General features: G+C 38.8%; 1 protein-coding gene across 4 annotated transcripts in view; it reads left to right on the top strand.

The window, feature by feature from the left end:
- Positions 1 to 22,655, top strand: part of HTR3B (5-hydroxytryptamine receptor 3B) — a 58,532-nt gene that overhangs the window by 7,445 nt on the left and 28,432 nt on the right. For all 4 annotated transcript variants that reach the window (XM_026006890.2, XM_026006888.2, XM_026006887.2 and 1 more), the window contains one exon: positions 15,665 to 15,825. In XM_026006890.2, coding sequence (XP_025862675.2) covers positions 15,665 to 15,825 — 161 coding nt within the window. The remainder of the gene's footprint in view (positions 1 to 15,664; positions 15,826 to 22,655) is intronic.

Below are 22,655 nucleotides of genomic sequence, written 5' to 3'. Positions count from 1 at the left end.
ACAGAGTCAGAACACAAAAGGTCTGACAAGGGGTGTGTGCCCTGGTTTTGCAGCATCGTTCAGGGAACATGAACATGCCATAGTCACAGCATGACATGAGGTGGTTGAAGTGCTCCTAGAAGACCAACCAGGCTCACAGCCTGAAGAACCAAAAACTAGAAGTTAAGACAAATACAGTCACCCCAAAGTGAGAAGGGGGATTGTGAAAAGGAGAGAGGTAGAGAAAAGGATCCCTAGGTTTTTCTGCAGACCCTCTCCAAGTCTCTGGCTGACATTCTTCCATAGACACAGAGCACTGCAAAAAGGACAAAAGAAATCAGATGAGCTCTGAGCTGTTGCCTACATGAGACAGCTTGCAGCTTGAGTCTCACCAAATTCACTTCTAAACCACAAAAGCTTCGACATTCATCGTAGGAAGATTTTACACACACACACGCACATACATACACCTCCTATACCCTTTAGACATAACAGAATTCAGAGTCTCAGTAAAACATAATATGCAGGTTATAATCCAAAATTACATGATGTATAAAGAACCAGGAAAATATGACCCATTATCAGGAGAAAAGACAGAGAAGCCAGACCAGGATGTTAGGATTAATCAGACAAGAACATTAAAGGATCTATGATAACTACCCTCTGTGGAGTAAAGGAAAACATACTCATAACAAATGAAAAAAGAGAAAAACCTCACTGGATAATTATAAAATATCAACAAGAACAAAATGAAAAAAATTTCAAACTTAAACACTCAGTCTCTGAAATTAGAAAGTCATTGAATTGGCTTTGTAGTAAGGTACACATTGTGTAATAGAAAAACGATAACGTTATCTTGTGGTGTGTATTTAGGTGTAATGCAGATGACAACTAGAGCATAAATGATGGCAGGGCTAGTAAATGGAACCAAATAATTGCAGGATTACTACATTTTATGGGAACATACAGTAGTCACTCTAAAAGTAGACTATGAGAAGTTAAGAATGTTTATTTTAATTCCTAGTGTACCCACTAAGCAAACTGTGCAAAAAGCATAGCTAAAAAGCTAATAGGTAATCTTTCATGGATATTAAAAATCAAAAAATCCAAAAGGAGACAGAAAAGGAGGAATAAAAAAACAGAAGAATATAGAGAACAAACTATAAAATGGGATGTTTAAATCCAGCTATATCAATAGCTACTTTAAATATTAGTGGATCGAGGGCGGGCGGCGGCGGGCGGTGGGCGGCGGGCGGCGAAAAAAAAAGAAAAAATAAATAAATAAATATTAGTGGATCAAATATTGCAATTTAAAGGCAAAAATTGACAACACAAAACTAAAAGGAAAACCCAGGTATGCTATATGCAAGAAACGCACTCAAAATATAAAGGCACATGTAGGCTGAAATAGAGGACATACCATGTGCCATGGACTGAAAGTTTCTGTTCCCCCAAATCCATATATTGAAATTTTATTTATTTTATTTTTAATATTATGTAAATATTTTATTTATTTATTTATGAGAGATGCAGAGAGAGAGGCAGAGACATAGGCAGAGGGAGAAGCAGGTTCCCTGTGGGGAGCCTGATGCAGAACTCAATCCCAGGACCCTGGAGCCACAACCTGAGCTGGAGGCAAACACTCAACCACTGAACCATCCAGGCATCCCCATATATTGAAATTTTACCCCCCAATGTGATTTTATTTTATTTTTTTAAAGATTTTATTTATTTATTCATTGAGACAGAGACAGACAGAGAGAGAGAGAGAGAGAGAGAGAGAGAGGCAGAGACACAGGCAGAGGGAGAAGCAGGCTCCATGCAGAGAGCCTAACGTGGGACTCGATCCAGGGTCCCCAGGATCACGCCCTGGGCTGCAGGCAGCACTAAACCACTGCGCCACCGGGGCTGCCCCCCAATGTGATTTTAGTAGGAGATGAGTCCTGGGGGTGATTAGGTCCTGAGGATGGAGCCCTTGTGATGGGATTAGTGCCCTTCTAAGACACCCCAGAGAGCTCCTTAGTCCTCTTTCCATTATCTGAGGACACAAGAAGTCAGCATTCTGCAACCCAGAGGAGATCCTCACCAGAACTTGATCCTGCTCACATCCTGATCTTCAGACTTCCAGCCTCCAGAGCTGTGAGAAATAAGTTTCTGTTCTTTATAAGCCACCCAGTCTGTATCCTGTTACAGCAGTCCAAACGAACTAAGACACTGTGTAAACAGTTAGTATAAAAAAGCTAGAGTGGTTATTAGTATCAGACAAAATAGACCAATGCAAAGAGTATTATCAGAAACAAGGAGGTTCATTTTGTAATGACAAAAGCATTGATTCGTCAGGAAGATATAATAACCATAAATGTGTATGTGCCTAATAACACAGCTTCAAAAACACATGAAGCAAAAATTGGAAGAATAAAAGAAGAAACAGACAATTCCACAATAGAAGACTGTAGCACCCCACAGGAAGTGGGGAGCCAGAGAAAGAAAGAAATAATGAAAATATAATCTCAGCAATGCTATACATCACCTTGATCTAAGTGATATTTGCAGAATGTTACATCCAACAATAGTGAAATACACATTCCCTTCAAGTATACATGGTGCTTTTACAACAAATCATATCCCAACCCATAAGACACGTCTCAATCAAAATAAAATTATTGAAATCATAGAATATGTTCTTCAACCACAACAAAATTAAAAAATCAAGAACAGGGGATCCCTGGGTGGCGCAGCGGTTTAACACCTGCCTTTGGCCCAGGGCGCAATCCTGGAGACCCGGGATTGAATCCCACGTCAGGCTCCCGGTGCATGGAGCCTGCTTCTCCCTCTGCCTATGTCTCTGCCTCTCTCTCTCTCTCTCTATCATAAATAAATAAAAATTTTAAAAAAATAAAAATAAAAAATCAAGAACAATATATATAGTCCCCAACTTGTGATGATTCCACTTACGATTTTTTCAGCCCTCTGATGGTGTGAAAGTGATACACATTCATTAGAAACTATACTTTGAAATTTTGTCTTTTCCTGGGCTACTGCTTTGCAGTCTGATTCTCTCTTATGATGCTGGGCAGCCCCAGTGAGCTGTAAATTTCAGCAATGTCTCCAGTCAGATCACAAGAGTCAACAACTGATCCACTTATAATCATTTTATAATGGGTTGTACCCATACAAAAATCATTCTGGTTTTCACTTTCAGGATAGTGAAATTACGTGAAGTACTAAACACTTTATTATAAACTAGGTTTTGTGTTAGATGATTTTCTCCTACTGCAGGCTAATGTACGTGTTCTAAGCCTGCCTCAGGTCAGCTAGACTAAGCTATGATGTTTGAGAGGTTGGGTGTATTAAGTGCATTTTCCAGTTAATGGTATTTCCAACTATATGGTTTATGGAAATATAACCCCATCATAAGTCAAGGAAGATCTATACAATATCTTGAAAAACATCCCAAATGTTTAAAATAAACAACTTCTAAATAACCTATAAGGCAAGAAAAATCACAAGAGAAATTAGAAAAGTAATGAATATACAAGACATCAAAATTTGTGCAATGCCACTAACCCAGTGCTTAGAGGAAACTAAGTATGGTTTTATTTTATTTTTTAAATTTGAGTGCAGTTGACACACAATGGTACATTAGGTTCACATGTACAACATAGTGATGCAAGAAGTTTACACATTATGCTACATTCACCACAAGTGAGGCTATCATGTGTCCTGATATGTCACTATTACATCATTAACTATATTCCTTATACTGTGACCTGTTCATTCCGTAACTAGAAGCCTGTATCTCCCACTCCCTGTCACTTGTTTTGCCCAGCCCTCCACCCCCCACTCCTCTGGCAACCATCCATTTGTTCTCTGTATTTATAGGTCTGATTCTGAGAAGGCTACATACTGTATGGTTCTCACCAAATGACATTCTAGAAAAGGCAAAACTTTCGCACATCAAAATCCTATATGGTTTTGAGTAATACTGTTTATAACTTCCCAGGAGTGGAGAACCAAGGCTTTATTTATTTACACTCTTAGGAAGAAAGTAGGGAAAGTAGGGAGGTTACCTACAGTAACTACTGAGTCACTGGAAAATTTGGGTACTCCTAGGGACCAAGAGTTTGGAGAAGCAAGAGTAGTTAGAAAGTTAGGCATTTGCTGACAGTAGATCAGGTGGGTTGGTGTTGGGGAACCTGAAGAGGAACCTTTAGAGCAAAGAAAGAAGACTAGTGAGTAGAGGTGTGACAAGACTTTGGAGGAATCCTGGAAAAGCTCGCGGTGCAATAAAACACCCGGTAGGTCCGAGTTCTCTGAGGCTGCAGGTGCGGTGGCTGCCACGAGGCGGTGCTCTGACTACATCTGCTTTGGTTTCCACTGTGCTTTTCATTTCCCCCGCTCCTCTCCGTCTTTAAGGGTTCTAACTAAAGGTCTGTCACACTCCAGCCATCGTCAGCCAGCCTATTATTAGTGCCAAGCCTTCCTCCTGGACCAATGACAGTGTAAATTTCAGCAATGGCAGAAAGGGGACAAATACAGCTGTTGTGCATTTTAGAATAATTGCTACAGGCCATTTGGAGACAGCTTTATAATAATGGCACTTATGCGGACTTATACAGTATTTCTCTTTCCTGTTTATCCCCCCCCCTCACCACTCTGCAACATGAGTTTGTTAATCCATGCATCTCGTGAGTCTAGAATTATCTTCTCCCTAATATTATTTTTATTTATTTATTTTTAAAGCAACAGGCACTTATTTGGGCAATTGGAATTGCAATTCAGAAGACAACAGATTCATGTAGAAACCTGTGTTCCTTCTGCCCCCCAGTTTTATAGAGTGAGGTTTGCAGCCCCTGGAAAGATACCATCCTGCCTTTTCATACCCTAGTCCTTCTGCTAGAAGCTCCGCTCTCCATGCCCTTAACCAACTTGACTGCCTTTTCCCAACACAAGTGGTATTTATGAAAAACCTGTCTTTACCCCACCCCAAGTCTGGCTCACGTTTTTGCTTCCATTGTCGCCAGTTCACTCATTGGCTTGCTAGTGTTCATCTCATTGCATTCTAAGTGTTTCTTATCTATCACCTCTGTTCCAAGTTCCTTGAACTTTCTTAACTTTGTATTCCCCAGTGTCAACCACAGTTCCCCACATAGTGAGCAAGTGAATGGGTAAGTAAATAGAACAAGCTCTACTGGATCGAAGCCCTTGCCCCATCTTAAGTCCACAGCACAATTAGAAATATCCAAAAATTTAGGCCTGAGTGAGAAAATCATACTGGCTGCTGTGGTTGACCATGGCCTCTCCACAGGAAAGTTCTAAATGGGCCTAAATGGAGAAGCCCTGGGTCCGCCATGAGCCACATCAGGAAAGATTCCCAGAGCTGGCATAGCAAGATTTCAAGGCCCATAATCTGTACAGAAGGCTTGGACAGCATGGATCGCTGAGGAAGGCTACTTGCCTTACATGTGACACATTGTCCTGGAACTGATGTAGGCCAGAAGTATGAAGAGGAACAACAAACCCATGATTCCATGTTCCTCCAGTTTTTTTGGTGGGGACATCTTACCCCAGGTAATTTACAAGAACCCTGAACTTTATCGTCTGAGACCACCAAAGAAGCATGAACTATCTGTGTCTGTGTCCCACATTTATCCTTTGCACTGCTTGTTAGCTGGTTCTGGAGCAAACCAAATAAAAGCAATCTTGCCGCAAAGATCCCACCCGTCCTTTGTGAGATGGTGTGAAAGTGGCATCTGGATGTGGTTGTGAAAAAGCTTGTCCTTTTTGGTGTCCTCTTTCTTGCATAAACCAAACTTCTTTTCTGCCCACTTGTTAATTCTTCCCTCTTTCTCTTTCTTCCATCCTTCTCACATGTTTATTTATTTTTTTAAAAAATATTTTATTTATTTATTCATGAGAAACACACAGAGAGAGAGAGAGAGAGAGGCAGAGACACAGGCAGAGGGAGAAGCAGGCTCCATGCAGGGAGCCTGACGTGGGGCTCAATCCCGGGTTTCCAGGATCAGGCCCTGGGCAGAAGGTGGTGCTAAACCACTGAGCCACTCGGGCTGCCCCTTCTCACATGTTTAGTGAGTACAAACTAGGTTCCAAGCTCCGTGCTGGAGATAACAAAGATGAATAAGGCACAGTACTCTATCTTCAGGGAAGTCACAGGATTCTGAAGAAATAGGAAAGTAAACAAATAGTCTTAATTAAAAAAAAAAAAACAAATAGTCAAATATACTCAAATAAATGCTATAATATAGGAGGTCTCTATGAGGCCTGGAGGTTCAGGGAGTGGGCCATGGTGCACTAGCAGATGTCCAGTGGCCAGCTGGTGGGGGGAGCCCTGATCGGTAGTGTTTGCTGATTTCCAAGCATGGCAGACATTCCCATCATGGCTGATTTCAAGCTACTAACCTGATGTCACTAAACACAGAGTTGGCTCTTTTGATGCAGTAGGAGCCAGCTCCAGTATACCACCATGATTCCACCTTCTAAGACCCTGAGCAGAGAATCCATTCAAGCTATGCCTGGGTTTCTGAACTACAGAACCATGAGCTCATAAATGAGTTTTGGTTTAAGCTGCCAAGTGTGTGGTAATTTGTTATGTTGCCATAGAAAGCTAAATAGAGCCTGTTCTACCCTTTATATAGATGTGAAAACTAAAGCTTAGAAACAGTAAGCAACTTGACCAAGGCCATGAGCATCTAGCAAATGGTGGAGCTGGGAGGGAAAATGCGATGTATCAGACTCCAAAGCCTGGAAACTTTCACCCATGTTCTTTGGAAAACCATGAAGGGTCAGAGTCATGAGGGATACTGTTCCTCTGTTTTTTTTTTTCATTCATTCATTCATTCATTCATTCATTCATTTTTAAGGACCAGGAAAAATTGTGTATCATTATAAAAAAATGAAATGCTGAACCAGAAGAAAATGTAGAGTATAGCTTTGGACTTGAAGTGGTGCCCCAGTGGTTACCTTAATATTTATTTCAGAGGATAATGCTATGGAGAAAAGAAATTTCATGTGGGACTCTATTCATTAAATATTTGATTTTGGCTAGTATGTCCATTTCTACTTTTCTCCTCCAGCCTGACCAGATGTGCTCAGAAAATTTGGTTTCCCCCAAATATGTACATCTGTCAAAATTCCTGTCAATTTTAGCACCACTGCCAAGGGAGTGAACAAAGAGAGTTAGCGATTAACTTCAAAGAACTTTGTTGGAGAGGAATAAAGATATTTAAGGTCTATTTTGTGAACTAATTGCATTTGCATATTTATGGGATTTACTGATATAGCAGTAATTAAAAACTATTTAGTAGTCTTAAAGGACACATAACTCAGTTGCTGTTTGCATAATAAACACTTCCTTATTATGTTTGCATAATAAGCCCTTTCCCCCTCCTTCTTCCAAAAGACACTGGTCCAGCTAAAAGTGTCATATCTTACTTGGGAATAATGGAGAAACAAAGTGCAAGGGCTCATGGGAATGTGGCAAGGGGCTTCTGAAAGAAATACATCTCTACTCTCTTAATGGTAGGTCTGGTCTAGACCATGTTCGGGAAATAACACATTCAAACCTCAGATTAATAAGTCTTTCTTTTCCCAGCTGATATTTAAGAAGCCTGGATGCTGACATCCAGTTCCTGACAATTCCAATTTTTTATTTGAATACACTGATCTCCTTAAACAGCTTGAATGGGGTTCACCTCACATTCATCCTTCCTAAGAAGCTAAGGGCAGGGTGGTGGTGGTGGTGAGATCTTTGAGTAATGGATTATAAGAAACAATGTGAATGGGAGCGGGGCACCTGGGTGCCTCAGTGGTTGAACATCTACCTTTGGCTCAGGTCGTGATCCTGGGGTCCTGGGATTGAGTCCCAAATCAGGGTCCCCATAGGGAGCCTGCTTCTCCCTCTGCCTATGTCTCTGCCTCTCTCTCTCTCTCTCTCTCTCTCTCTGCCTCTCTCTCTCTCTCTCTCTCATGCATAAATAAATAAAATCTTTTTTTAAAAAAAAAGAAACAATGTGAGTAAAAAGTACTACATTAAGGAGAAGAGACAGTTTTCATGAAAAATTAAAGGTTTAATGGGGGAAGAGATATCAAATCTAAAGGCACTAAGTAAACAAACTACATGTAGACAGGACAGGACGGTAAGGTTGGAAAAAGAAATATCTGAGCCAAAAAAAAAAAAGAAAAAAGAAATATCTGAGCCATCTGGTGGTGCAGAGCAGGGCGATCAAGAAAGATCGGGAAGCGTGTGTATATAAACTATTTTGAAGACAAGTCACTCACACATAACCTTTCCCATCTTGGCAGAATTCATCAGCCAATAAAGAGCTGTAATGGGCAGGATCACCAGACTGTTGTTAAATTAGCTAATGAAGGTCGTAATGTACCTGTATTACACATCATTAGTAATGGCCTTCCAGTAACAGATGGGTATATGAGGAAGTGAGAAGAAAAGGGAGGGGAAGCATGTCCCAGAAGGTTTGACTTAGAGCAGTGGCTTACTAAAATGCGTGGCAAGAATATAATGTTGATCATCATCTCGATTAAACCTTTGCATGAAGGCAAGCTTCTGTGTTGCCTTCCCATAAAAAGGGCTGTGTACGTAGATATGCTGCCTGGACAGTGCTGGTGATGGCCAGATCAATCCTTGGTGACCTTCTCTCTTGATAAACCCCCATTTATCTGACCATCCTCTTTAAAGGATATTTCTCAAATAAACTTTCCATAACTTTGTATCAAATTTCCTCTGCCAGGTTAGATTTCTTTTCATTTTTTTTTCTGAAATATTTTTAAACACACAGCAAGACTGGAAGACTAGCAGAATGAACCGCCCCCAACCATTTGAGAATAGACTGCCAACAGGATGCTCTGTCACCTGTGAGTACTTAGTGTGTGATTCTTACAAACAAGAACATTACATGATCTCAATTCCATCAAAGTCAGGGAATTAGCATTACCACCTCATTACCATCTAATCTACAGGCCCCAGTTAGAGTTTTACGAATTCTCCCCAAGATGTTCTTTTGTAACAACAGGATCCAAGCCGAAATCACACGTTGCACGGAGTTATCATGTGTCTTTAATCTGCTTTTGTGTGATATAGTCTCTCGGTCTTTCCTTAACTTTCATAACCTCAACATTTTTGAAGACTATATGCCTTTTTTGTAGTGTACCACAATATGGGGTTGTCTAGTATTTCCTCCTGGTTGGATTCAAATTTTGAATTTTTGGCAGGATGATAACAGAAGTGCAGCTGTCTTCTCAATTCCTCCTATCTCGTTGCATACAACTCCCATGATTGGTAATGTTAATTTTCATTGTTTGATTAAGGTGTTGTCTGCCAGATTTCTCCATGGAAAGTTTTTTAAAAATCATTGTGATTAATAAGTATCTTGTGTAAGTCTCCTGTTTCTCATCAAACTTTCACCAACTAGTTTTTATCAGACATCGATGTTTCTTGAGTGAATTGTTACTGCAAGGATATTAGCATACCTTCTACATTTGTTGGTTGGCATTCTAACATAAGAAAACGCCATTTCTTCTTTCCATTCATTTATCTAAATCAGCATGGGCTTGTGGATTAGTACTTTATTTAGTGAGTTATAATTCTTCACCATCATATTGATTCTGATGTTTGAATTGTCCCAGATTTGGCTAGCGGAAGACCCTTCAAGATGATCATGCCCTTTGATCATGTCCCTATTATACTTTCTAGCTAGGCTCTTCTTGAACTTCCCCTGTCAATCCCTGAGATCATTTATTTCTCCATTTCTTACTTTTAGGTCTGTATGTTATTTAGAAACTAAGTGCTGGGTGTTGGATACACTCATTGATACTGGGGTGTCTCTGCCCCAGACCCACTGGTGGACATAGCTAGAGATATATACATGTAAAGAAATGTGTACACACACATTTACACTCTGTGTTTATTTATTTATTTTTTTGTTTGTTTTTGTTTTTGTTTTTGTTTTTGTTTTTACGATAGTCACACAGAGAGAGGCAGAGACACAGGCAGAGGGAGAAGCAGGCTCCATGCTGGGAGCCTGATGTGGGATTTGATCCCGGGTCTCCAGGGTCGCGCCCTGGGCCAAAGGCAGGCGCCAAACTGCTGCGCCACCCAGGGATCCCTGTGTTTATTTCTATATTTAGCTACATGTATTGAGAATCATGAGTTCACACCAGTACTTCCAAAACCAACTCAGCACCACAGGGTTTGTCCTAGTTTTCTCCCTTTCCATATTTGTAACTCCTGTCACCAACAGTAGGAAACTGATCAGGCTACATTTTACTGGTAGATGAAAATTAAGATGAGAGCATCATAGATTCTAAACAAGAGGACTGAATAGGCAAGAGAACAGGGGTTAGGTATGCACTTTTTCACTCACATTGCTCTGTGAAACTCATCTCAATCCCACTTGTAGTAAAGAGACAGATGCTGGAAATGGTATGAAATTTAGTTTCTGTTTCTAGAGCAGCTGGAAGTCTACCCATGGTGCATAGACTTATATAGAATCATGCCTCTTATTCCTTAATAATGAAGAGTGGATGGGTACTCAATCAAAAAGTGAAAAAAAAATTTATCGAATGATGTTAAACTTCAGTGCCTCTCATCTTCAGTAAGCCTGGGAGCATCCTCTCATACGTAGTTACTTTCTGAATTATACACATTGACAATTTAAGAAAGCACTCTCATTTATCAAAAATCAATGTTTCTTTTAATTAAAGGGGCTTAGGAAAAACAAAAAGCACTTTTCCCACTGTATTGTTAGCAGTTGTTCTTCATTAGACAATACCAGGTTTCCATTAGCTTTGTGTAATTCCAGAGTCCAATAACCACGGTCAAATGCTGAAGATGTAGCTGCATAAGTCTGATTTAGAACAGCTATTTAGATCTCAATTATTAATGAAATTAGTGTCCTGAATGTCAGCAAGAGCACTGCCTTAGGTAAAGGCTGTAAAGGAAATCATATTAGTGTGGAATTTCCTCTCCTTAGGGGCTCCTCTTAGATTACATTATTCACTTAGCTATCTCCTGTCAGGGAAATTGAAATGTTGGCCATGATCTGATCCTGGGGCAGAACCAAATGGAGAAGTTAAGGGGTATCGCAATGGCATTGATTCCAAAACGTTTGTGTGGTGCTGGCATTGCCTTTGGTCCTGTTATTATTTACAAAATAGCACCAGCAAGGACAGCATATACTGGCAAACAGAAGAATGAAGTGAAGAGGAGCCCCTTTAGGGAAAATTGAGTGGCAGTCCATCCGATAGGCAAGTTTGCATTTCTTCTCTTTGGGCTGTGCCCGGGAACACTGGCAGGTGCCATGGCTCCTCTGTGGCCCTTCATCCTGGTGGCTGCCTCAGGTGGGTCCTTTTAATGATTTATATTAGGCACTGAATATTAATTCTTAGAAGTGAAAGACAATATTTTTCTATATTGTGCTGTATAACTCCTTACAAGTGTTCTTTTTTATTTATCATCTGTAAAATGCCAGTCCTGTGAGGCTACGTGGAGCCCAGTGATTTGTTATGTCTTTGCTCCTACAATTACAGTTACATATATATAAACAGAGTCACACAGTGGGACTCTTTACACACGGCTGAAAATACGGTCTGAAATATTATAATTGTTTGATAAAATCTCTGCTCCTTTAGAAATCAAGCTCTCTTTGCGGCAATTTACCCTGATAGTTTGGGGCATTCTTTTTCATATTTGCTTTTATGTGTGAACAATATATTTTTATTATCCAAAATAGTCTTGGCTTTGTTATAAGCTTTCAGTAGCCCAGAGAAAGAGTCTCTTGGATACAGCATGGCTAAGACACCTAGATATCGTTTTGGTATCAGGGGTTTCACCCAGCTGAACAAAGTCTATATAGATAATGAGTATATCTCTAAAGACAAGTACTAGAAACTTGCATGTTTTGAGTGTGCAATTCCCCTTAAAATACTTCAAATTTCTAGAGCTAAGCTTTTGTGGTGCCAACATTAACTCTACTGAATTGGGCCATTGGCATTAGGATCCAATTGATTCTTTAAAAACATATATAGGTCGAGAATATATGCTTATTCTGGTGTTCCCCTAAAACCCCCACTTTCTTGAGAGGCCTCCTAGAGCTCATATCTAGGAGTTTCTGTGTTTTAAAATATAACTGGAAGTGGAATGAGTCAATTATGGAGATGAGGAAGGAATTTGGTAACCCAGCAGCTGGAATTGATTTTTTATTGGGTGGAGAAGAAAAATAGCCACTTATCGTTAAAGTAGAAAAATCCTGAATATTGAACAGAAAGGATAAAAGCATATCTTAATTATAAAAATGAAAACAGGAAATTTCATTAAATGCCAAATGGGTTTCTTAGCAGAAAATAATTGTGAACATTAAGCTAAGTAAGATAAAATAGAAAAATAAAGGTAAGGAAAAGGAAGAAATTCTTCTTAATGAGGTCTCTTTCTAATGTTTTGTATTATGCTTGGTTTTTGTTCTAAATGTGACAGAAAATGTGTATTAATGGTGTCTAGTAATCAGCACTTGACCATAAATCATACTGGGAACATGTGTTGCAGAAAAATCTGCCCTTTGGAATTTTTGCTGGGTTAATATCCAGATGATTTGTAAATACAGGAGCACTAAACCAATCACCAATTCAAGGCCGCTGCCTGAAGGTAGTGTCCCGGGCAAGAGGCCCAGATTAGGACACCCGTTTAGTTTCTGCTGCACCACTCACCAGCCATGTGACCCTGAGCAAGTCAATTAATCTTCTAGAGATTCAGTTTTCCTGTAAGTTAAATGTTTATTTTGTATATCACGAAGATCAAATAAGATAGCATTGTGAAAGTATAAAGTACAATGCAAACAGAAGATATCTTTGACCTGAAAACACACATACACAAAAAAAATAACAATGGGCTGTTTTTGCCCAGTGATGTACACCATGCAACATGCCAATCTTTCTTTTGAAGGGCTACTCACTGCTGTCCCTAATATTCTCAGGGAGCCAGGTCGGTGTAATGTCATGGGCTTTGGATCCAGAGCAGTTATGTTTAAATTTCAGCTTCTTCATTTGCTGGCTGTATGAGTTTGGGTGGTACTAGCCTCACTAAACCTATAGTCCCTCACCTGTAGTAAAGTGACTCTTCATAGGGCTGGAGAGTACCTCTCTCGTAAGGCTATTGTTGTGAAACCCAAATGAGATAATTCGCGTAAAATGCTCTTAGCCCAGTGTGTGGCATACAGCATGTACTCAGTCAGATTTGGGAATTCAATAGATCACACACCTAAATCTCAATTTCCTTGTAACTTATCAGGTATATGTATAACTCTTTTATAATCCTAAAGATGACATACTAAAGTGAGAACAGCTCTTTTCATGAGAGTGCCAGAACACTTTAGGATAGAATTTGTTGAAACAAGGCAAACAAAAGAATAATTCTATTGTATTCTGATCTTTTTTGTAGTCTCTCTTCTCTTAAAAGTACTTCATAGCTCAGTCCCTAACACATGCTACTTTCCAGAAATCTTACCAGTGAATTATTTGGAGCCAATTATTCGCATCCATAGAGGCAGTGCTAACGAGGAATCTTTCCTGGGTCTGTGGATAGCTCCCATCAGTGTCTGTTGAAACATCACTGAACTGTGAGTCATTTAGTGCTTGTGTGAATGTCACATTAGCTTTCAAGGGGCATAATTTACTGTTAATTAATGGTCACTTAAATCCTTAATCTCTCTCCTGTAATTGATCTTTCTCCTCAGGCAAATTTGCATTCATAGTAGAAATGTAATTTATTATTTCTTCCCATTTGAAACAAAGAACTCTCTACCCTTATAGTTTATTTAAGCATACTTGCATTTCCTTTCTTATTTTTCCTCTTACCATTGCCTGTTTCTCTGTCGTTCCTAGTCCTAGACTCTAGGACTTTCTCTTTTTACCCAAAGACTTTGACATGATCTGGAAAAAAATGTTCACCCTAAGGGGACCTATGGATTGTTTCCTAGAAAAGATAGCGGTAGGGAATTTGAGTCTTTATGAGCAGAGGGTATAGAGAAAACACATTCATTTCTCAGAATTATGTTTTTTAACTCTGTCTCAGATAGTTTCCTATATCGAAACGCGCACATTTTGGTGTTTCCCCAACTGGGACTTGAATTGGGAGCTTCCAAGCGAGGTGAAAGTAAAGTTGCCCAAAGCAAAGTTCACAGGAAAAGCACCAGACAAGCTTTGCTTTGTGCTCCTCCTGACTTCTCTCCCCTGGGGTACACCAGTAAGAAATGGTCTCAGGTAGAGAGCTTCACAGCACATTTTTTGACGATTGTGGTTCACAAAAAAACCTAAAAATGATGCCTGATGCAAGCCACCTACCTTAGTCCTGCACGCCTGAATAGCTGATGCCATTTTAGGCATCTTCTTGGGTGAATAGTTAGGGAGTTAAAATGCTCATTAGCTTCACAGTTCTGGTGGTAATGAAAGTGAATATTCCACTGCCCACGATGAGTCTGCAATTGCACCTCCAGCGTCGTTGTTAGCATTTTGGTCACACTGACATTGATAAATCATAGAAATTGCTGCCTGTGGCGGCAGGTGACATGACATCGTTCATAAAGAAATGGGTATAAACAGGCCTGTCGCAGAGAGAGAAGATATCTCATTTACAGTTTCCTGCTGGATCCTGCACACCTTCAGCAGCTCATCAAAATAACCATCAAAACCACTGAGAGGTGAGGTGAATTCACGCACAGGACACTACAGATAGATTTCCCTCACGCACTGTGGCAGGAGGTGTGCAATTTGCTTCAGTCCAATGACTTAGCGAAGCTTTGAATCCCCCAGGAGCTGGCAGGGTTTGTGAGCAAAATATCTTTTTGCAATTCAGAGGAAGCCCTCACAAATTTGTCACTTCCAATTGTTGGTGCTCGTTTCTCTTGCTTCTTTTCCCCTGGCCGCCCCTACCTCAACACCAATCACTGCTCTTCTACAAATCAGGTTTCCCAGGTCATAACAAAAAAATAAAAAAATAAAAAATAACCCACACACAAAAAAACAATGGTTGTTCTCTGAAACCAGAAAGAGTTTTCCCAAAACGAAGATCTCATTTTCTGACAAGTGCATTTTATTTAAAGATGGTTGAGTGAGAAAAGAAAAAAAAATTTTTTTGAGGAGAAGAGTATGCATTGAAATCTCATTAATTCCATTATTTAGGAATCCTCACAGATCTCTGGACTCGCTGGTTTGCCCCCATTTCTGCTTGGGTTTCCTATTTAACTGTTGAGTTATGAATGGAAAAATCCAAGGAGGAGATCATTTTTGGCTAAGTGTACAGGGTAGTTTTTTTTTTTCCTGTGTTTTAGGAGGGGGTGATACAGAAATAAAGGATTCTGTCTCCAAGACACGTGATTGCTGTGAAAACAGAATTGTAGGTGCAGTTTGGATCCTTGGAGACGGGGTTGATTTATTTATCTTTACAATGCGATGTCTCTATTGGGCACTTAGGTCATCAGCTTACTTTAAATAAGTGTCTGCCAAAAAGCCCACCAGCTGGCTGTGAACTTTAGCAGATTGGGGATAAGCTGAACACTATGCTCTGCTAAGAGCCACCAAGTCCTGAACAGTCTGAGATCTCCTAAAGATGCTAAGCTCCTCTTATTTTCATTCTCACAATGACAGTTTTGTTTTTCAGAAATCCTAGCCATAGATACGCCTCATTCCAGGAATTCTGCTCTGTATCGTCTCACGAAGCAGCTATTACAGAAACATCACAAGAAAGTGAGGCCAGTTCACGACTGGACCGTGGCCACCACGGTACACCTGAACGTGCTTGTCCATGCCGTATTGGATGTGGTAAGGACCACCTTACCCTTTCCAATTCCTGTTTCCCCTTTGTAAAACCACCTGCTGTTAACGCAGGAGCCCAATTGAGCTGGTGGGGAAGTTGTGCTAGACTCGTGTTAGCAGTGAGCAGGAGGTAAAATATTTATTAGGTAAATCATGCTGCCTAGCCCTCGACTTGCGATGTGAGAGGCAGATCGTCTCAAAACAGGAGTTCCATGGAATTCAGAGGTTTTAAGACCTGTGGTCATAGATCACTGTACTATTTTATGAGTTTGCTGAAACCAAAAATGATAATAGGTAATTATTTTTCCTGTGGCTTATATTTCTTAGTGATAGCTGTAGATTTAAGAAAAACATCTACCACTTACTGCCTGAAATTGAGAAAAAGAGAAAAAAGTGCCCTAGTGCTAGAGTGTATACCCGATGTGTTTGCTAAGGATGGTAAGGGAAGATTTGTTCATAAAGCTGTCTTTCCTTCTATATCTAGAAAGTGGGTTGTTGTGGGAATTAGATGAGAGACTCCATGGAAAGCAGTTAGCAGAGGTCTTAGGACACCTTCAGGAAATGATGGCTTATTCCTGCTTCCTCTTCTTTTTTCTTCATTGTAAAGCCTTCAGTATCAGTAGTTTCCAGATTTATTTAGATTTTTCTTAAAAACTGACTCTACTGAACTTGTTTGTTAATGTGGTTTAATATTTTTTTTCAATTTACTACTCAAAACTTTTTTTTTCTAATTGAGTTATAATATACATATGTTGCAATGCAGAGATCTTAAGTATATAGTGCACTGGGTGCACCCAGAAAATTCACCCCTCTATCAATATAACCAATATTTCCATCACCCTAAGAAGGTCCTTCATTGACTTCTCAGCCAATCCCCATCCCTCCATCCACAGGGATAACCACTGTTCCAATTGCTTTCACCATAAATTATTTTTGCCGGTTCTAGAATTTCATATGAATGAGATTTTATTGTATGTCCTCTATTTTGTCTGTATTTTTCATTCAGCATCGTGTTTTGAGGTTCAGTCATGTTGTTGTGTTAATCAGTAGTATTTTTTTAATTGATGAATAGTATTTGGTTATGGTTATACCATGATTTGTTTATCCATTCTTTTTCTTTGTTTTTAGAGAAAGGAGGGAAGGTGAGCCAGGTGGGAGGAGGACTAGAGGGCCAGAGGGAGAGGGAGAGAGAATCTTAAGCAGGCTCCATGCCCAGCACAGAGCCGAACATGGGGATCTCACGACCCTGAAATCATGACCTGAGCCAAAAACCAAAATTTGGACACTTAACCAACTGAGCCACCCAGGCACCTCTGTTGATCCATTCTCATGTTGCTAGGCATTTGGTTTCCAGTATTGGGATGTTATTAATAAAGCTACTATGAACATTACTATACAAGTCTGTTTATGCGCATGTTTTTATTTTTCTTTGGTAAAACCTAGAAGTGGAATAACTGGCCGAGACAGGTGTACCCTTATTGAGAAACTGCCAGACTGATTTACAAAGTGGTTGTATATTTTACACTCCTATGAGTCAGCTACGAGAGTTCCCATTGCTCCACATCCTCATCAATATTTGGTGTTATCCGTCTTCTTAAATTTTAGCCATTCTGTTGAGGATGCAATAGTATTTCATTGAGGTTTTACTTCAAGTTTCTCTGATGGCTAGTGACCAAGAATTCTTTTTTGTGTGCTTATTGGCTACTTACGTATCTTTCTTTGTGAAGTACCTTTTTAAGTCCTTTCCCTATAGACTCGTGGGCATTGTTTCTATGTTTTCATATGTATACATTGCAAATATTTATCACCAGCCTTTGGCTTGTGTACTAATTATTTTAGTGGGTCTTATGATGAATAGAAATTTTAAAATTTAATGAAGTCCATTTAAAATCAATTCCTTAGCACGATCCTGGAGACCCGGGATCGAATCCCACGTCGGGCCCCCTGTGCATGGAGCCTGCTTCTCCCTCTGCCTGTGTCTCTGCCTCTCTCTCTCTCTGTGTGTGTGACTATCATTTTAAAAAAAAAAAAATCAATTCCTTAGTTGTGCTTAGTGCTCTTTGGGTACTGACTAAGACATCTTCATGACTCCAGGTCCACAGAAGTTATTTTCCTATATTTTCTGTCTAAAGATTTATAGTTTTTAGCTCCTTAGATTTAGTTCCATGCTCTAGTAAGAATTAATCTTTGTGATGGTGTGAGGTATGAGTCAAAGTTTTTGTTGTTGTTTTTGTATTTTGTTTTTGTTTTTGTCTGCATTCAGACAGGAGTCATCTCAGCAGTTTTTTTGAAAAGGCACCAATTCACCATTGAATTGATTGGTGCCTTGGTTGAAAATTCAACTGCCGGATAAGTGTCAGGCTATTTCTCTTGAAATCAGGCGGTGTAAGTCCTCTGCATTTCTACGCAAATTTTATAATCAGCTTGTCAATTTCTATCTTTTTATTTATTCATTTATTTATTTATTTATTTATTTATTTTTTAATAATACATTTATTTTTTAATTGGTGTAGTTTCTATCTTTAAAAAAAAACTGCTGGGAGTTTGCCTAGAATAGTATGGAGTCTACAGACTAATTTAGGGGAGAATTGACATCTTAATAATATCAAATATTCTAGTTCTTGATTATGTCATGTCTCTCTATTTTTTTCGGTCTTCAGCAGTGTTTTATAATTTTCAATGTAGAAGCTTTACATATATTTCTATTAAATGAATCCCAAAGTGCTTTTGATGCTGCTATAAATATTACTTGAAATTTTTTATTTTGTACTTATTTGTCATTATAATAGGGAAATATTAATTTTTCATATTGACTTCATATACTGTGGCCTTGCTAAGTTCACTTATTAATTTTAGTAGTTTTTTATAGATGAATATTGTCTTCATATACAATCGTGTCAATTGAAGATACTTTTACTTCTTCCTTTCTTTTTTTTTTTTTTAAGATTTATTCATTTATTCATGAGAGACGCAGAGAGAGGGGCAGAGACGCAGGCAGAGGGAGAAGCAGGCTCCCTGTACAGAGCCTGATGCAGGACTTGATCCAGAACCCTGGGATCATGACCTGAGCCAAAGGCAGATGCTTAACGGACTGAGCCACCCAGGGGCCCTACTTCTTCCTTTCTGATCTGTTTTTACTCTTTATTTTTTCATCGTCATATTGTATCACCTAAGATCCCTCCTACAATTTAACAGAAATGGTGAGAGCAGACATCCTTGTTTATTCCCATTCTTGGGAAAAATTTTCACTGTTAGGTATAATGTTAACTATAGCTATTTTTTGTTGATGTTCTTTATCAGGTTGAAGAAGTTCCTTCCTATTTCTTGTAAACTAAGAGTTTTATTTTGTTTTTTTAAATCATGAATGTATATTTAATTACCTCTAATGTTTTTTTTCCATCTATTTGAACGATCAGATAATTTTTCTGTTTTATGCAGTTAATAGGGTAAATTATTTTGATTGATTTTCAAATGTTAAAGTGTCCTTGCATTCCTAGGATAAACTCCGTTTAATCTTGACATATTATCCTTTTTATATATTTCTGGATTCAAATACCTGCTTAATATAGATTGCATCTATGTTAATGAAGAGTATTGGGCAATAGCTTTTATTTCTTGTAATGTACATGTCTCTCTTGGTGTTAGGGTTATGTTGGTCTTTAAAAACTGCTAAAACATCTTTCCTTTTCAATTTTCTGACGGAGTTGTGTAATATTGATATTTTTCTTTCTTAATGTTTGATAGAATTCATTAGTACAACCATCTAGATAGGATTAGAGTTTTCTTAGTGAGAAGATATTCAAATGTCAATTCAATTTCATCAATATGTATAAGAATGTTTAAATTTTCTATTTCTTCTTGTGTTGCTTTTAGTAATTTGTATTTTTCAAGGAATTTATCTATTTATCCAAATTTTCAAATTTATTTGTTTATAATATTGCCTTTTCCATTCCTCATGTGGGTAAATTGTGTTTTCTCTTGTTCAATATTGTGAAACTTTTATCAATTTGACTTATTTTTTCAAAGAACCAAATATTCATGTTGAATTTTATCTGTTTATTTCACTGATATCTGCTCTTTTTTTTTAAACATTTTTTAAAGATTTATTTTGTTTTTTTTTAATTAATTTTTATTGGTGTTCAATTTACCAACATACAGAAAAACACCCAGTGCTCATCCCGTCAAGTGTCCACCTCAGTGCCCGTCACCCATTCCCCTCCAACACCCGCCCTCCTCCCCTTCCACCACCCCTAGTTCGTTTCCCCGAGTTAGGAGTCTTTATGTTCTGTCTCCCTTCCTGATATTTCCCAACATTTCTTTTCCCTTCCTTTATATTCCCTTTCACTATTATTCATATTCCCCAAATGAATGAGAACATACACTGTTTGTCCTTCTCCGATTGACTTATTTCACTCAGCATAATACCCTCCAGTTCCATCCACGTTGAAGCAAATGGTGGGTATTTGTCGTTTCTAATTGCTGAGTAATATTCCATTGTGATATCTGCTCTTTTTAAAAAGATTTTATTTATTTATTCATGGGAGACACAGAGAGAGAGAGGCAGAGACAGGCAGAGAGAGAAGCAGGCTCCATGCAGGGATCCCAATATGGGACTTCATCCCAGGTCTCCAGATCACGCCCTGGGCTGAAGGCCCAACCACTGAGCCACCAGGCGTCCTTGACATTCTGCTCTTTATTTAATTTCTTTCTTTTAATTTGTCTTTCTTTACCTAGTTTCTTAAAGTGGAAGCTAAGATCATTGATTTTATGCCTTTCTCTTCTAATTTTAGCATTTATAGCTGTAAACTTTCCTTTAAGTACTGATTTAACTATATCCTATAAAATTTTGCATTATTTTAAAATCAAGACATGAGTAAAATGAAACATCTTACTAAGACTGATTGCTTCCCCCTACCCCCAATACCAATGCAATCAGTGATCTTATCTTTCTCACTATAGTTTTGCTTTTCCAGAAAGCCACATAAATGGAATCCTATAGTATTTTACCCTTTGTTTTGGCTTCTTTCATGTGGCATAATGCCTTGGAAATTACATATGTTTTGCCATAGAGTCAGTAACATTCCATTGTGCAGGTGTGTGTACTGCAATTGGTTTATGTTTTTATCAGGTGTTGGACATGTGGGTTATTTCCAATGTGGGCAAAATCATGAGCAAAACCACTATACACATCTGCATATGTTTTCACGTCTCTTGGATAAATACTTAGATGGAGGATTGCTGAGTTATATGTATGATAAACCTGTGTTTAACTTTATAAGAAACCGCCAAACTGTTTCCCAAAGTGGTTGCATCATTTTGAGTTTCAGTTCCTCTATATGATTGTCAACACTTGCTATTGTTAGTCTTTCTAAATTTTAACCGTTTTAATAGATTTGTGGTGATAGCTCACTGTGGTTTTTAACTTGTATTTCACCTAAGACTAATGGCATTGCCTATCTTTTTGTGTGCTAATTTGCCAATTGATACCTTTTTTTGGTAAGTGCTCAAATCTTTCCCCGATTTTTTAAAAAGTGCTGCTTATTATCTTACTGAGTTGCACGAGTTCTTTATTTATTTTGGGTCTATTTCTGAACTCTATCCTAGCCAACTAATCAATGTGTCTCTGACACCAGTACACTGTCTCAAATACTGCAGCATTACAGAGGTCTTGAAATTAGAGTATGTCTTCTAACCTTTTTCTTCTGTTTTAAAATCATTTTGACTCTTCTAGGTCCTTTGCCTTTTCGTATAAACTTTATTTATGTAATTTATGTATTTATGCATTTATTTTAATTTTTGTATATTTTTTATTGGAGTTAGATTTGCCAACATATAGCATAACACCCAGTGCTCATCCTGTGAAGTGCCCCACTCAGTGCCCATCACAAAGTCACCCCATCCCCCTGCCTACCTCCCTTTCCACTACCCCTTGTTTATTTGCCAGAGTTAGGAGTCTCTCATGTCCTATCACCCTCACTGATATTTCCCATTCATTTTCTCTCCTCCCCCTTTAATCCCCTTCACTATTTTTTATATTCCCTGTATGAGTGAAACCATATAATCTTTGTCCTTCTCCAATAGACTTACTTCACTCAGCATAATACCCTCCAGTTTCATCCATGTTGAAGCAAATGATGAGTATTTGTCGTTTCTAATGGCTGAGTAATATTCCATTGTATATATAGACCACATCTTCTTTATCCATCCATCTTTCGATGGACACTGAGGCTCCTTCCACAGTTTGGCTATTGTGGACATTGCTGCTACAAACATTGGGGTGCAGGTGTCCCAGCGTTTCACTGCATCTGTATCTTTGGGGTAAATCCCCAGCAGTGCAATTGCTGGGTCGTGGGGCAGTTCTATTTTTAACTCTTTGAGGACCCTCCACACAGTTTTCCAGAGTGGCTGTACCAGTTCACATTCCCACCAACAGTGCAAGAGGGTTCCCCTTTCCAACATTTGTTGTTTCCTGTCTTGTTAATTTTTCCCATTCTCATTGGTGTGAGGTGGTATCTCACTGTGGTTTTGATTTGTATTTCCCTGATGGCAAGTGATGCGGAGCATTTTCTCATGTGCTTGTTGGCCATGTCTGTGTCTTCTTTGGTGAAATTTCTCTTCATGTCTTTTGCCCATTTCATGTTTGGATTGTTTGTTTCTTTGCTGTTGAGTTTAATAAGTTCTTTATAGATCTTGAATACTAGCCCTTTATCTGACATGTCATTTGCAAATATCTTCTCCCATTCTGTAGGTTGTATTTCAGTTTTGTTGACTGTTTCTTTTGCTGTGCAGATGCTTTTTATCTTGATTAAGTCCCAATAGTTCATTTTTGCTTTTGT

The sequence above is a fragment of the Vulpes vulpes genome, chromosome 12 (assembly GCF_048418805.1).
Source record: "Vulpes vulpes isolate BD-2025 chromosome 12, VulVul3, whole genome shotgun sequence".
NCBI lineage: Eukaryota > Metazoa > Chordata > Mammalia > Carnivora > Canidae > Vulpes > Vulpes vulpes.
Note: the sequence above shows the minus strand (reverse complement) of the source record. Positions and strands in the feature narration are given on the sequence as shown.